The sequence below is a fragment of the Phocoena sinus genome, chromosome 8, assembly GCF_008692025.1.
Source record: "Phocoena sinus isolate mPhoSin1 chromosome 8, mPhoSin1.pri, whole genome shotgun sequence".
In the NCBI taxonomy this organism is placed as follows: Eukaryota; Metazoa; Chordata; class Mammalia; order Artiodactyla; family Phocoenidae; genus Phocoena; species Phocoena sinus.
In genome coordinates, this window is record NC_045770.1 from 55,591,028 (window position 1) to 55,605,028 (window position 14,001).

Below are 14,001 nucleotides of genomic sequence, written 5' to 3' on the forward strand. Positions count from 1 at the left end.
GACACACCGTAATCAAATTGGCAAAAATGAAACACAAAGAAAAATTACTGAAAGCAGCTAGGGAAAAATGACAAATAACATACAAGGGAACCCCCATAAGGTTAACAGCTGATTTCTCAGCAGAAACTTTACACGCCAGAAGGGAGTGGCATGATATAATTAAAGTGATGAAAGGGAAGAACCTACAACCAAGATTACTCTACCCAGCAAGGATGTCATTCAGATTCCATGGAGAAATCAAAAGCTTTACAGACAAGCAAAAGCTAAGAGAATTCAGCACCACAAAACCAGCTCTCCAACAAATGCTAAAGGAACTTCTCTATGTGGAAAACACAAGAGAAGAAAAGGAGCTACAAAAACGAACCCAAAACAGTTAAGAAAATGGTAATAGGAACATACATATTGATAATTATCTCAAATGTGAATGGATTAAATACTCCAACCAAAAGATACAGGCTTGCTGAATGGATACAAAAACAAGACCCATAAATATATGCTGTCTACAAGAGACCCACTTCAGACCTAGGGACACATACAGACTGAAAGTGAGGAGATGGAAAAAGATATTCCATGCAAATGGAAATCAAAAGCAAGCTGGAGTAGCAATTCTCATATCAGATAAAACAGACTTTAAAATAAAGAATGTTACAAGAGACAAGGAAGGACACTACATAATGATCAAGGGATCAATCCAAGAAGAAGATATAACAATTATAAATATATATGCACCCAACACAGGAGCACCTCAATACATAAGGTAACTGCTAACAGCTATAAAAGAGGAAATTGACAGTAACACAATAATAGTGGGGGACTTTAACACCTCACTTAGACCAATGGACAGAATACCCAAACAGAAAATTAATAAGGAAACACATGCGTTAAATGACACAACAGACCAGATAGATTTAACTGATATTTATGGGACATTCCAACCAAAAACAGCAGATTACACTTTCTTCTCAAGTGCGCACAGAACATTCTGCAGGATACATCACATCTTCGGTCACAAATCAAGCCATAGTAAATTTAAGAAAATTGAAATCGTATCAAGCATCTTTTCTGACCACAACACTATGAGATTAGAAATCAATTACCAGGGACAAAACGTAAAAAACAGAAACACATGGAGGCTAAACAGTACGTTACTAAATAAGCAAGAGATCACTGAAGAAAACAAAGCGGAAATCAAAAAATGCCTAGAGACAAATGACAATGAAAACACGATGATCCAAAACCTATGGGATGTGGCAAAAGCAGTTCTAAGAGTGAAGTTTATAGCTATACAAGCCTACCTCAAAAAAAGAGAAAAATCTCAAATAAACAATCTAAACTTACACCTAAAGGAACTAGAGAAAGAAGAACAAACAAAACCCAAAGTTAGCAGAAGGAAAAAAATCATGAAGATCAGAGCAGAAATAAATGAATTAGAAACAAAGAAAACAATAGCAAAGATCAATAAAACTAAACGTTGGAAAAAAAAAAAAAAAAAAAAAAAACTAAACGTTGGTTCTTTGAGAAGATAAACAAAATTGATAAACCATTAGCCAGACTCATCAACAAAAAGAGGGAGAGAACTCAAATCAATAAAATTACAAATGAAAAGAGGAAAAGTTACAACAGACACAGCAGAAATACAAAGCATCCTAAGAGACTACTACAAGCAACTCTATGCCAATAAAATGGACAACCTGGAAGAAATGGAAAAATTCTTAGAAAGGTATAGACTTTCAAGACTGCACAAGGAAAAAATAGAAAATATTAACAGACCAATCACAAATAGTGAAATTGAAACTATGATTAAAAATCTTTCAACAAACAAAATCCAGGACCAGATGGTTTCACAAGTGAATTCTATCAAACACTGAGAGAAAAGCTAGCACCCATCCTTCTCAAACTTCCAAAAAATTTCAGAGGAAGGAACACTCCCAAACTCATTCTATGAGGCCACCATCACCTGGATACCAAAACCAGACAAAGATGTCACAAAAAAAGAAAATTACAGACCAATATCACTGATGAATATAGATGCAAAAATCCTCAACAAAACACGAGCAAACAGAATCCAACAGCACATTAAAAGGATCATACACCATGATCAAGTGGGATTTATCCCAGGGATGCAAGGATTCTTCATTATAGGCAAATCAATCAATGTGATACACCATATTAACAAATTGAAGAAGAAAACCATATGATCATCTCAATAGATGCAGAAAAATATTTTGACAAAATTCAACACCCATTTATGATAAAAACTCTCCAGAAAGTGGGCATAGAGGGAACCTACCTCAACATAATAAAGGCCATATACGACAAACCCACAGCAAACATCATTATCAATGGTGAAAAACTGAAAGCATTTCCTCTAAGATCAGGAATAAGACAAGGTTGCCCACTCTCGCCACTATTATTCAATGTAGTTTTGGAAGTCCTAACCACGGCAATCAGAGAAGAAAAAGAAATAAAAGGAATACAAACTGGAAAAGAAGAAATAAAACTGTCACTGTTTGCAGATGACATGACACTATATAGAGAGAATCCTAAAGATGCCACCAGAAAACTACTAGAGCTAATCAATGAATTTGGTAACGTTGCAGGATACAAAATTAAGGCACAGAAATCTCTTGCATTCCTATACACTAATAATGAAGAATCTGAAAGAGAAATTAAGGAAATACTCCCATTTACCATTGCAACAAAAAGAATAAAACATCTAGGAATAAACCTACCTAGGGAGACAAAAGACCTGTATGCAGAAAACTATAAGACACTGATGAAAGAAATTAAAGATGATACCAACAAATGGAGAAATATACCATGTTCTTGGATTGGAAGAATCAATATTGTGAAAATGATCCTACTACCCAAAACAATCTACAGATTCAATGCAATCCCTATCAAATTACCAATGGCATTTTTTACAGAACTAGAACAAAAAAATCTTAAAATTTGTATGCAGACACAAAAGACCCCGAATAGCCAAAGCAGTCTTGAGGGAAAAAAACAGAGCTGGAGGAACCAGATTCCCTGACTTCAGACTATACTACAAAGCTACAGTAATCAAGACAATATGGTACTTGCACAAAAACAGAAATATAGATCAATGGAACAAGATATAAAGCCCAGAGATAAACCCACGCACCTATGGTCAGCTAATCTATGACAAAGGAGGCAAGGATATACAATGGAGAAAAGACAGTCTCTTCAATAAGTGGTGCTGGGAAAACTGGACAGCTACATGTAAAAGAATGACATTAGAACACTCCCTAAAACCATACACAAAAATAAACTCAAAATGGATTAGAGACCTAAGTGTAAGACCGGACACTATAAAACTCTTAGAGGAAAACACAGGAAGAACACTCTTTGACAGAAATCACAGCAAGACCTTTTTTGATCCTCCTCCTAGAGTAATGGAAATAAAAACAAAAATAAACAAATGGGACCTGATGAAACTTAAAACTTTTACACAGCAAAGGAAACCATCAACAAGACGAAAAGACAACCCTCAAAATGGGAGAAAATATTTGCAGACGAATCAACGGACAAAGGAGTAATCTCCAAAATACATAAACAGCTCATGCAGCTCAAAATTTAAAAAAGCCAAATAACCCAAGCCAAAAATGGGCAGAAGACCTAAAGAGACATTTCTCCAAAGAAGACATACAGATGGCCAAGAAGCACATGAAAAGCTGCTCAACATCACTAATTAGTAGAGAAATGCAAATCAAAACTACAATGAGGTATCACCTCACACCAGTTAGAATGGGCATCATCAGAAAATCTACAAATAACAAATCCTGGAGAGGGTGTGAAGAAAAGGGAACCCTCTTACACTGTTGGTGGGAATGTAAATTGATACAGCCACTATGGAGAACAGTATGGAGGTTCCTTAAAAAACTAAAAATAGAATTACCATATGACCCAGCAATCCCACTACTGGGCATATACCCAGAGGAAACCATAATTCAAAAAGACACGTGCACCCCAATGTTCACTGCAGCACTATTTACAATAGCCAGGTCATGGAAGTAACCTAAATGCCCATTGACAGACAAATGGATAAAGAAGATGTGGTACATATATACAATGAAATATTATTCAGCCATAAAAAGGAACGAAATTGGGTCATTTATAGAGATGTGGGTAGATCTAGAGACTGTCATACAGAGTGAAGTAAGTCAGAAAGAGAAAAGCAAATATCATATATTAACGCATATATGTGGAACCTAGAAAAATGGTACAGATGAACTGGTTTGCAGGGCAGAAAGTGAAACACAGATGTAGAGAACAAATGTATGGACACCAAGAGGATTGGTGAGGCTGGGTGAGTATATGCAGACCCTTTAAAGCAATACTACGTGCTACTCCCCGGCGGGGTGGTGGGGGTGGTGGTGTGATGAATTGGGAGATTGGGATTGACGTGTATACACTGATGTGTATAAAATAGATGACTAATAAGAACCTGCCGTATAAAAAAATTAAATTAAATTAAAAAGAAGAAAATCAGAACTCCAAAATGCTATTGGAAGAAATCAAAGATGATCTAAATAAATGGAGAGACACACAAGACACACAGTGTTCATAGACTGGAAGACTCAACATAGTAAAGATGTCAATTCTTCACAAATTGATATGCAGGTTTAATGCAATTCCTATCAAAATAGCAATAAGATTTTAAATATAGACAGAATTATTCTAAAATTTATACATAAAGGCAAAGGAACCCAAACAGCAAAAACAGTTTTGAAAAAGAAGTGAGAGGAAACAATCTATATGATTTGAAGAGGTATTTTATAGGTAGAGTAATCAATTATCAGGGAGTAGGACCAGTAGAGGGATAGACACCTAAATGAATGCAACAGAATAAAAAACCTCAAAAATATATCCACACAAATATACCCAAATAATTTTTGAGAAAGGTGCAAAAGCAATTCAGTGAAGAAACAGCCTTTTCAACCAGTGGTCCTGGAGTAGTTGGACCTCTGTAGGTTAAAAAATGGACCTCAACCTACTCCTTACCCCTTACATAAAAATTAACTCAAAATAAATCATAAACTTAAATGTAAAACTATACAAAACTTTTGGTAAAAAATGGGAAAACCTAGGGTTAGGCATTGAGTCCTTAGCCTGGATGCCCAAGCACGATACGTAAAAGGAAAGTTGATAAACTGACTTCATCAAAATTAAAAAGCTTTTCTCTGTGAAAGGCCCCGTGAACAGCATGAAAGACAAGGTACAGACTGTGAGAAAGTATTTGTGAGCCACATATTTGATGAAGAGTATCTAGAATATGTAAAGAATGCTCAAAACTCAAATAAAAAGAAGAGAAACAATCCCATTAGAAAATGGGCAAAGACATGAACAGATGTTTCACCAAAGAGGATACACAGATGGTAAATAAGCACATGAAAATATGTTCAACATCATTAGCCACTAGGGAAACAAGAATTAAAACCACAATGAGGGCTTCCCTGGTGGCGCAGTGGTTGCGAGTCCGCCTGCCAATGCAGGGGACACGGGTTCGTGCCCCGGTCCGGAAGATCCCACGTGCTGCGGAGCGGCTGGGCCCGTGAGCCATGGCCGCTGAGCCTGCGTGCCCGGAGCCTGTGCTCCGTAGCAGGAGAGGCCACAACAGTGAGAGGCCCGCGTGCCGCAAAAAAAAAAAAGAAAAAGAAAAAAAAAAAACAAAACCACAATGAGATATCAGTACATATCTGTAAGAATGACTAAAATAAAAAATAGTGACAACACCAAATGTTGGCAAGGATGCAGAGAAACTGGGTCACACATACACTGCTGGTGGGAATGTAAAATGGTAGAGCCACTCTGGAAAAAGTTTGGAAGTTGGGCTTTCCTGGTGGTGCAGTGGTTGAGAATCCGCCTGCCAATGCAGGGGACACGGGTTCGAGCCCTGGTCTGGGAAGATCCCACATGCCACAGAGCAACTAAGCCCGTGCACCACAACTACTGAGCCTGTGCTCTAGAGCCTGCAAGCCACAACTACCGAAGCCTGTGTGCCCTAGAGCCCATGCTCCACAAGAGATGCCACCGCAATGAGAAGTCCGCATACTGCAATGAAGAGTAGCCCCCGCTCGCCACAACTAGAGAAAGCCCACGTGCAGCAACGAAGACCCAACGCAGCCAAAAATAAATTAATTTAAAAAGAAAAACAGTCTGAAAGTTTTAAAAAGAATTAAACATATGATTATCATACAACCTAGAAATTCCACTCTGGGCATTTATTCCAGAGAAATGAAAACTTATATTCACATAAAAACCTGTAAACAAATATTCACAGCAGCTTTATTCGTAATAGTAAAAAACTAGAAATAAAAAACTGGAAATCCAGATGTTATTCAACAGGTGAATGATTAAACTGTGGTACATCCATATCACGGAATACTACTCACAACAGAAAGGGTGAACTACTGATACACTCAACAACTTGTATTAATCTCCAGTGAATTATGCTGAGTGCAAAAGGCCAATCCCAATGGTTATATATACTGTGTGATTCCACTTATATAACACTCTGAAAAATTGGAGAAATGAAGGGCAGATTAGTAGTTGCTAGGGGTTAAGCATAGGGGGTAAGGAAACAGGGTAGGAGGGAATTGGGTGTGGCTACAGAAAGACCACACAGGGATCCTTGTAGTGATAGAATTGTTCCGTATCTTGACTCTGTCAGGGTCAAATCCTGGTTATGATATTGTACTATAGTTTTGCAAGACATTATCACTAGAGGAAACTGGTAAAGGGTACAGACAATCTCTAATATTTCTTACAATTGCATGTGCTTCTACAATTATCTCAAAACAAAAAGTTTAATTAAAAAAGAAAAAAACAGGAACAAACCCATAAATCATACTATTTACTTACTGAGCATCTGTTATATGGCCAGGCCCTATGTCAGGTACTCACATGAAATATTTTATTTTTCATGAACTCTATAAATATTATGCCTATTTCCTAAATGATCTTTCTGGAATACTGTTTCTCTGTGACACTAACAGTCTTCCTTGAGAGGTGTTCTGCAGAAAGGGTTCCTTAATTAAGTAGTTTGAGAAACACAAAAACAACTATTTTCTTTTCTACTGTAGGATTTTTCAAGGCCTTTAATAAACTCATGTACATTATAAATATTCAAAAGGAGGCCATCACACACAGCTTTCCTCAAATTTCTTTAATTTTAGAACTCTTGGTTTCATGTGATGCCTATTAACAACTTACTTAAAGAATTAGTATTTCTTGCAATATACCATAATAAATGTTGGGTTATAAGTTTTCTATCAGTATCCCTTCTGGAGTTGGGTTTTATGTGTTATTTCAGTTTAGGCTACAGATTTACCACCTAAGTGTACTCTTTTGATGATCCAAACTACTTACCATGTAACAATATAAATAGATCGAACTACTAATGTGAAGACCAACATTCCATACATGACCTGAAGAAGAAAGGGAAAATGAAGTTAGTAAAATCATGATTCTTTGGCAAAGGAAGTATATTTTGCCTACAAAAATAGTCCTCCTGGTTAAATGTAAACATTTATTATCTTTCATTACATTTTAAAGAACAGATGTATAATTATATAATGAAGAGTTATACTAACCTTTGTGGAAAGAGCCTGCTTGTGAATAATCAATATCAGAAGTCTCATGTCAATTTTAATTCTGAATGGTTCCATGAAATTTTAAATATATGCTAAAACCTGAACAAATGCTGTATTTTTGCCTCATATTCCCTAAAGATCCTTTCCTTCTTGTTAGCTTCACTTTCAGCAAATGATTCTACTTCCCATCTTATAAATCTGAACTCTTTTAAACTCTCCTCCCAAGTGTTTGTGCATTCATATGCATCCTCTCCCTGCATTCTTTCTCCCATTCCTAGTTTCTAAAGAAAGAAGTGCCCATTTCTTCTTGACTGAGGTTAATCTACTCCCCTGTGTTCTTTATTCTATATGCTCCCACATCTTCCCAGACTTGGCTCCAACAACTAACCTCTTTCTCTTCTATATTGAGCACTGGATAGGTACTACTACCTGGAAACCTGAACCTAGTGGGAAAATTTAACTTTTAAAAGTGTGAAATATTAAATACAAGAAAACTGCATAGAATATAAATGTATAACTTAAATATTTATAAAGCCAATAACTGGGAAAGTACCATTCAGGTCAAGACACATGTTATCTCTTCCCAGTCCAACCCTCTCCCCTACTCCTTAGAGGAAACCACTCTCCTGACTTTTAAAATAAACACATTTTCTTGCTTTTCTTTACGTGTTTACTAAGTTAAACTGGCGTCCTAAATATGCACTCCTAAATAAGTTTTTAAAATTTTAATTTACAATAGAATAATGTTACATACATTTGTTTTCTTTTAGAATTCAATTATGTTGTATACGTAGTCATAGTTCATTCATTTTTGATATCACATAAATAAATACCACAATTTGTTTACCAATTCTTGTGTTGATGGACATTTTGAGGTTATTTCCAGTTTTCACTTCTATGAACATTTTTACGCATATATTCTAATACACACATGCAGAAGTTTCTCCAGGGTATGTACCTAGGAATGTAACTGCTGGGTCAGAGGGTATATTATTATCAAAATTACTAAAAATGTCAAGCTGCTTTCCAAAGTGGTTATACCAACCTTTACTACAACCAATGTGTATTCTGAGTGTTTCTTTTATGCCACATACTCAAAACATGATATAGTCAGACTTCTAAATTTTTGTCAGTCTATGTGGTTTTTAATATGTATTTCTCCGATTACAGGTTGAACACTGTATGTTATGTTCACTGGCCAATTGATATCTGCTATTGTTCAAACCTATTTTTTTATTCGGTTGTCTGTCATTTTCTTACTTGTTCCTGTTTCAACTTTAAAAAACTTTTAAAATTAAAATATAACACACACACACAAAGTGCTCAAAACATAAACACTGATTGAGGATTATCACAAAACAAATATCTTTGCAATTTTTGACTTCGTAGGTCAAAAAACTGAACTTTGGCAGAATACCATAAATCAACTTCATACCGCTCTCAAATTCTACACCCTTCTCTACGCTGAGGGTTACCACTATGCTGACTTCTCACATTGGAGTTCAGTTTTGCCTGTTTTTTTTTTTTTTTTTTTTTTTTTTAAAATTTATTTATTTATTTATGGCTGTGTTGGGTCTTCATTTCTGTGCAAGGGCTTTCTCTAGTTGTGGCAAGCGGGGGCCACTCTTCATCGCGGTGCACGGGCCTCTCACTATCGTGGCCTCTCTTGTTGCGGAGCACAGGCTGCAGACGCGCAGGCTCAGTAATTGTGGCTCACAGGCCCAGTTGCTCCGCGGCATGTGGGATCTTCCCAGACCAGGGCTCGAACCCGTGTCCCCTGCATTGGCAGGCAGATTCTCAACCACTGCACCACCAGGGAAGCCCCCAGTTTTGCCTGTTTTGAACCTCAATATAAATGGAACTCTGTTTTATAAACTTGTGTCAAGCTTCTTTTACTCAGTATTGTGCTTGTGAGCCTCATTCAACTTGTTATACGAGCTGTGGTACATCAGTGTTCATTGCTATCTGATATTCCATTATTTAAATATGTATATTTTATATATCCATTCTACTGCTGATGGACGTTGGGGTCTAAGTTTTAGCTATTTATAATAATCCTGCTATAAACATATATAACATAGGAAGAACACTCTTTGACATAAATCACAGCAAGACCCTTTTTGACCCACCTCCTAGAGTAATGGAAATAAAAACAAAAATAAACAAATGGAACCTAATGAAACTTAAAAACTTTTGCATGGCAAAGGAAACCATAAACAAGATGAAATGACAACCCTCAGAATGGGAGAAAATATTTGCAAATGAAGCAACTGACAAAGGATTAATCCCCAAAAGATACAAGCAGCCCATGAAGCTCAATATCAAAAAAACAAACAACCTAATCCAAAAATGAGCAGAAGATCTAAACAGACGTTTCTCCAAAGAAGATATACAGGTTGAAAGGCACCAGTCTTTCAACTGAAAGGATGCTCAACATTACTCATCATTAGAGAAATGCAAATCAAAACCACAATGAGGTGTCACCTCACACGGGTCAGAATGGCCACCATCAAGAAATCTACAAACAATAAATGCTGAAGAGGGGGTGGAGAAAAGGAAACCCTTTTGCACTGCTGATGGGAATGTAAATTGATACAGCCACTATGGAGAATAGTATGGAGATTCCTTAAAAAACTAAAAATAGAATTACCATATGACCCAGCAATCCCACTACTGGGCATATACCCTGAGAAAACCATAATTCAAAAAGTCATGTACCATAATATTCATTGCAGCACTATTTACAATAGCCAGGACATGGAAACAACCTAAGTGTCCACCGACAGATGAATGGATAAAGAAAATGTGGCACACATATACAATGAAATATTACTCAGCCATAAAAAGAAACGAAATTGAGTTATTTGTAGTGAGGTGGATGGACCTAGAGTCTGTCATACAGTGAAGTAAGTCAGAAAGAGGAAAACAAATACCATATGCTAACACATATATATGGAATCTAAAAAAACCAATGGTTCTCATGAACCTAGGGGCAGGACAGGAATAAAGATGCAGACGTAGAGAACGGACTTGAGGACATGGGGAGGGGGAAGGGTAAGCTGGGACAAAGTGAGAGAGTAGCATTGACATATATACACTACTAAGTGTAAAATAGATAGCTAGTGGGAAGCAGCTGCATCACATGGGGAGATCAGCTCAGCGCTTTGTGATCACCTAGAGAGGTGGGATAGGGAGGGTGGGAGGGAGACGCAAGAGGGAGGGGCTGTGGGGATATATGTATACATATAGCTGATTCACTTTGTTATACAGCAGAAACTAACACAACATTGTAAAGCAATTATACTCCAATAAAGATGTTAAAAAATATATATGTGTGTGTGTGTGTGTGTGTGCGTGTGTGTGTGTATGTATGTAATTTTTGGTGTACACATTCAGGGATTTCTACTGGGCATATGCCTAGGAGCCAAGGTGCTGGATCATAGCGTATGCATAAACTCAAGTTTAGTCGTTTTTACAAACTCTTTTCCAAGGTGGTTATACCGATTAACACTCCCATGTGCAGTGTATGAGTGTTGCTTAGTAGCCTTGCTAGTCAGCCCTCGGTACCATAAAGTCTTTTTTATTTTAGCCATTCTGTTGAGTACGTAGTGGTATTTCATTGTGTTTTCAATTTTCATTTCCATGATGACTAATATAGATTGAATACCACTTCGTATGTTTATTGGCCATTTGGATATAATCTTTTGTGAAATGTCTCATCCATTTTTCTACTGGGTCTCCTACTTTTTTTATTGGTTTGTAGGTCTTTCCATATACTAGTCTTTGCTTGATTATACGTGTTGTGAATATCTTATTCCACTCTATAGTGTTATATGTTCACTCTCTTTATGGTGTCTTTTTATGACCGTAAGTTCTTAATTTTAAGATTAAATTAGTGTTGTCTGTGTCTTGTAATAATGGTATAGATATTTATTCATTTAGGTATTCTTTAATGTCTGTAAATGTGTTTTATAATTTCTTCCATATATAGGTCTTAGATATTTATGCTAGATTTACTCCTAGGTACTTCATAAATATTTTTAGATGATTATCATAAGTAGTAATTTTTAAATGTCATTTTCTACCTGTTTGATGCTATTATATATAAATACAATCATTTTTTTGCAAACTGCTTTTATATAATGTGACTTTACCTTTTAAAATCTCTTCTAATAATTTATTTGTAGAGACTTTAGGTTTTCCCTATATACATTTGTATATCACTTGTGAATATTTACAGTTTTGTCTCACCCTTTTTAATTCAATAATTTTAATTTCTTTTTCTTGCTTAACTGAGTGGGCCTGGTCCTCCAGTACAATATGAATAGAACTGGTGATAACAAGTACTGCTATCTCATGCTCAGTCTCAAAGAGAAAGCTTTCAATGGTTCATCACTAAGTGTTACATTGAGTGTAGGATTAAAAAAAATTTTTTTAAATAATCTTTATCAGATTAAGAAGCCCTCTTTTTTTTTTTCTTTTTTTTTTTGCGGTATGCGGGCCTCTCACTGTTGTGGCCTCTCCCGTTGCGGAGCACAGGCTCCGGACGCGCAGGCTCAGCGGCCATGGCTCACGGGCCCATCCGCTCCGCGGCATGTGGGATCTTCCCGGACCAGGGCAGGAACCGGTGTCCCCTGCATTGGCAGGCGGACTCTCAACCACTGCGCCACCAGGGAAGCCCAAGAAGCCCTCTTTTATTTCTAGTTTGCTAAGAGTTTTTAAAAATCATGAATTAATATATTTTATCAAATACTTTTTCTGTATCTCTTGAGATAATCATATAATTTTTGTCCTTTAATCTTTTAATATAATTTTCTAATACTGATTAATAGTCTAACCAGCTTGATACTCCTGGGATATATCTAATTTAGTCATTATGCTTTATCCTATTTTTGTTTATATTGGCTGATTTGGTTTGGAAATATTTTGCCTAGGACTTCTGCCTGTTATTTTAACTCTTTCAAACTCTCCTTACTGGTATGAAAGTTTTGCTTGCCTCATACATGAGTTGGAGAGTATCTCTTCTTTTTGTTCGATTCCCTATGAGAATCTGTGTAAGACTGGAATTATTTCTTCTTTTAATGTGTGGTAAACATTCTAGCAAAGTCATATTTGCACACAAATTTCTGACTACTTATTGAACCACTTTTCATTGTTATAGGACAATTCAGGTTTTGTATTCTCTGTACGTTTCTACAGGTTATACTTTCTTTAGGAATTTGTCCATTTAAAAAAATAAAAATGAAAAATGTAAATTTATTGGCATAAAGTTGTTCATAATATTCAATTAACTTTTTAATGTCGCCAGGATGTGATGTGATATCACTTTTTCATTTCTTCTTTTTTTAATATTTATTTATTTTTTGGCTGCATCAGGTCTTAGTTGTGGCACGTGGGATCTTTCATTGTGACGCACGAGCTCACTAGCTGTGGCATGTGAGATCTCACAGTGCCCGGGCTCATTAGTTGAGGTGCACAGGCTCTCTAGTTGTGGTGCGCGGGCTGCAGACCACATGGGCTGATTAGTTGTGGCACGCGTGCTCTCTAGTTGTGATGCACGGCCTCAGTAGTTGTGGTGCGCAGGCTTAGTTGCCCCATGGCATGTGGGATCTTAGTTCCCCGACCAGCGATCAAACTGGCATCCCCCTCACTGCAAGACGGATTCTTAACCACTGGACCACCATGGAAGTCCCTTCATATCTGATATTGTTTGTGCTTGCCTTTTCCCCTCTTGATCAAATTCACCAAGGGTATGTTAATTTTACTTGTCTGTTTAAAGAAGCAATTTTTGGCTTTGCTGATTCTCCCCCATAGTATATTTGTTTTCTATTGTATTCCTTTTTGCTTTTATCTTTCACTTCTTGAAATATATGCTATATCTTTCCTTTTTGAGCCTTTTTTTCCTGGTACACACATTTTAAGGCTAGATATTTCCCTCCAAATATGAATTGTGCTGAATCCAATAGCTACATTTTTTAATGTGGCTATTCTTTTATATACATATATATATATATATATATATATGTTTTGGCTGCTCTGGGCCTTGGTTGCTGCACATGGGATCTTCGTTGAGGTGTGCGGCATCTTTAGTTGTGGCATGCGGACTTCTTAGTTGCGGCATGTGGACTCTTAGTTGCGGCATGCATGCGGGTTCTAGTTCCCTGACCAGGGATCAAACCCGGACCTCCTGCATTGGAAGCATGGAGTCTTACCCACTGGACCACCAGAAGGTCCCCCTAGTTTTAACATGTATTTATTTTCATTGATTCAATTCAAAATATTTTCCAATTTCTATGATTGGAAATTTCTATATTTCTTTGATCTATATTATTTAAAATTATATTACTTAAATTCTAACATAATTGCATTACAGTCAGAAATTATA

General features: G+C 36.6%; 1 protein-coding gene across 2 annotated transcripts in view; it reads right to left on the minus strand.

Annotated features, from left to right (window-relative positions):
- ACER3 (alkaline ceramidase 3) overlaps positions 1-14,001 on the minus strand; it is a 192,024-nt gene that overhangs the window by 34,979 nt on the left and 143,044 nt on the right. For both annotated transcript variants that reach the window (XM_032640732.1, XM_032640731.1), the window contains exon 7: positions 7,393-7,451. In XM_032640732.1, coding sequence (XP_032496623.1) covers positions 7,393-7,451 — 59 coding nt within the window. The remainder of the gene's footprint in view (positions 1-7,392; positions 7,452-14,001) is intronic.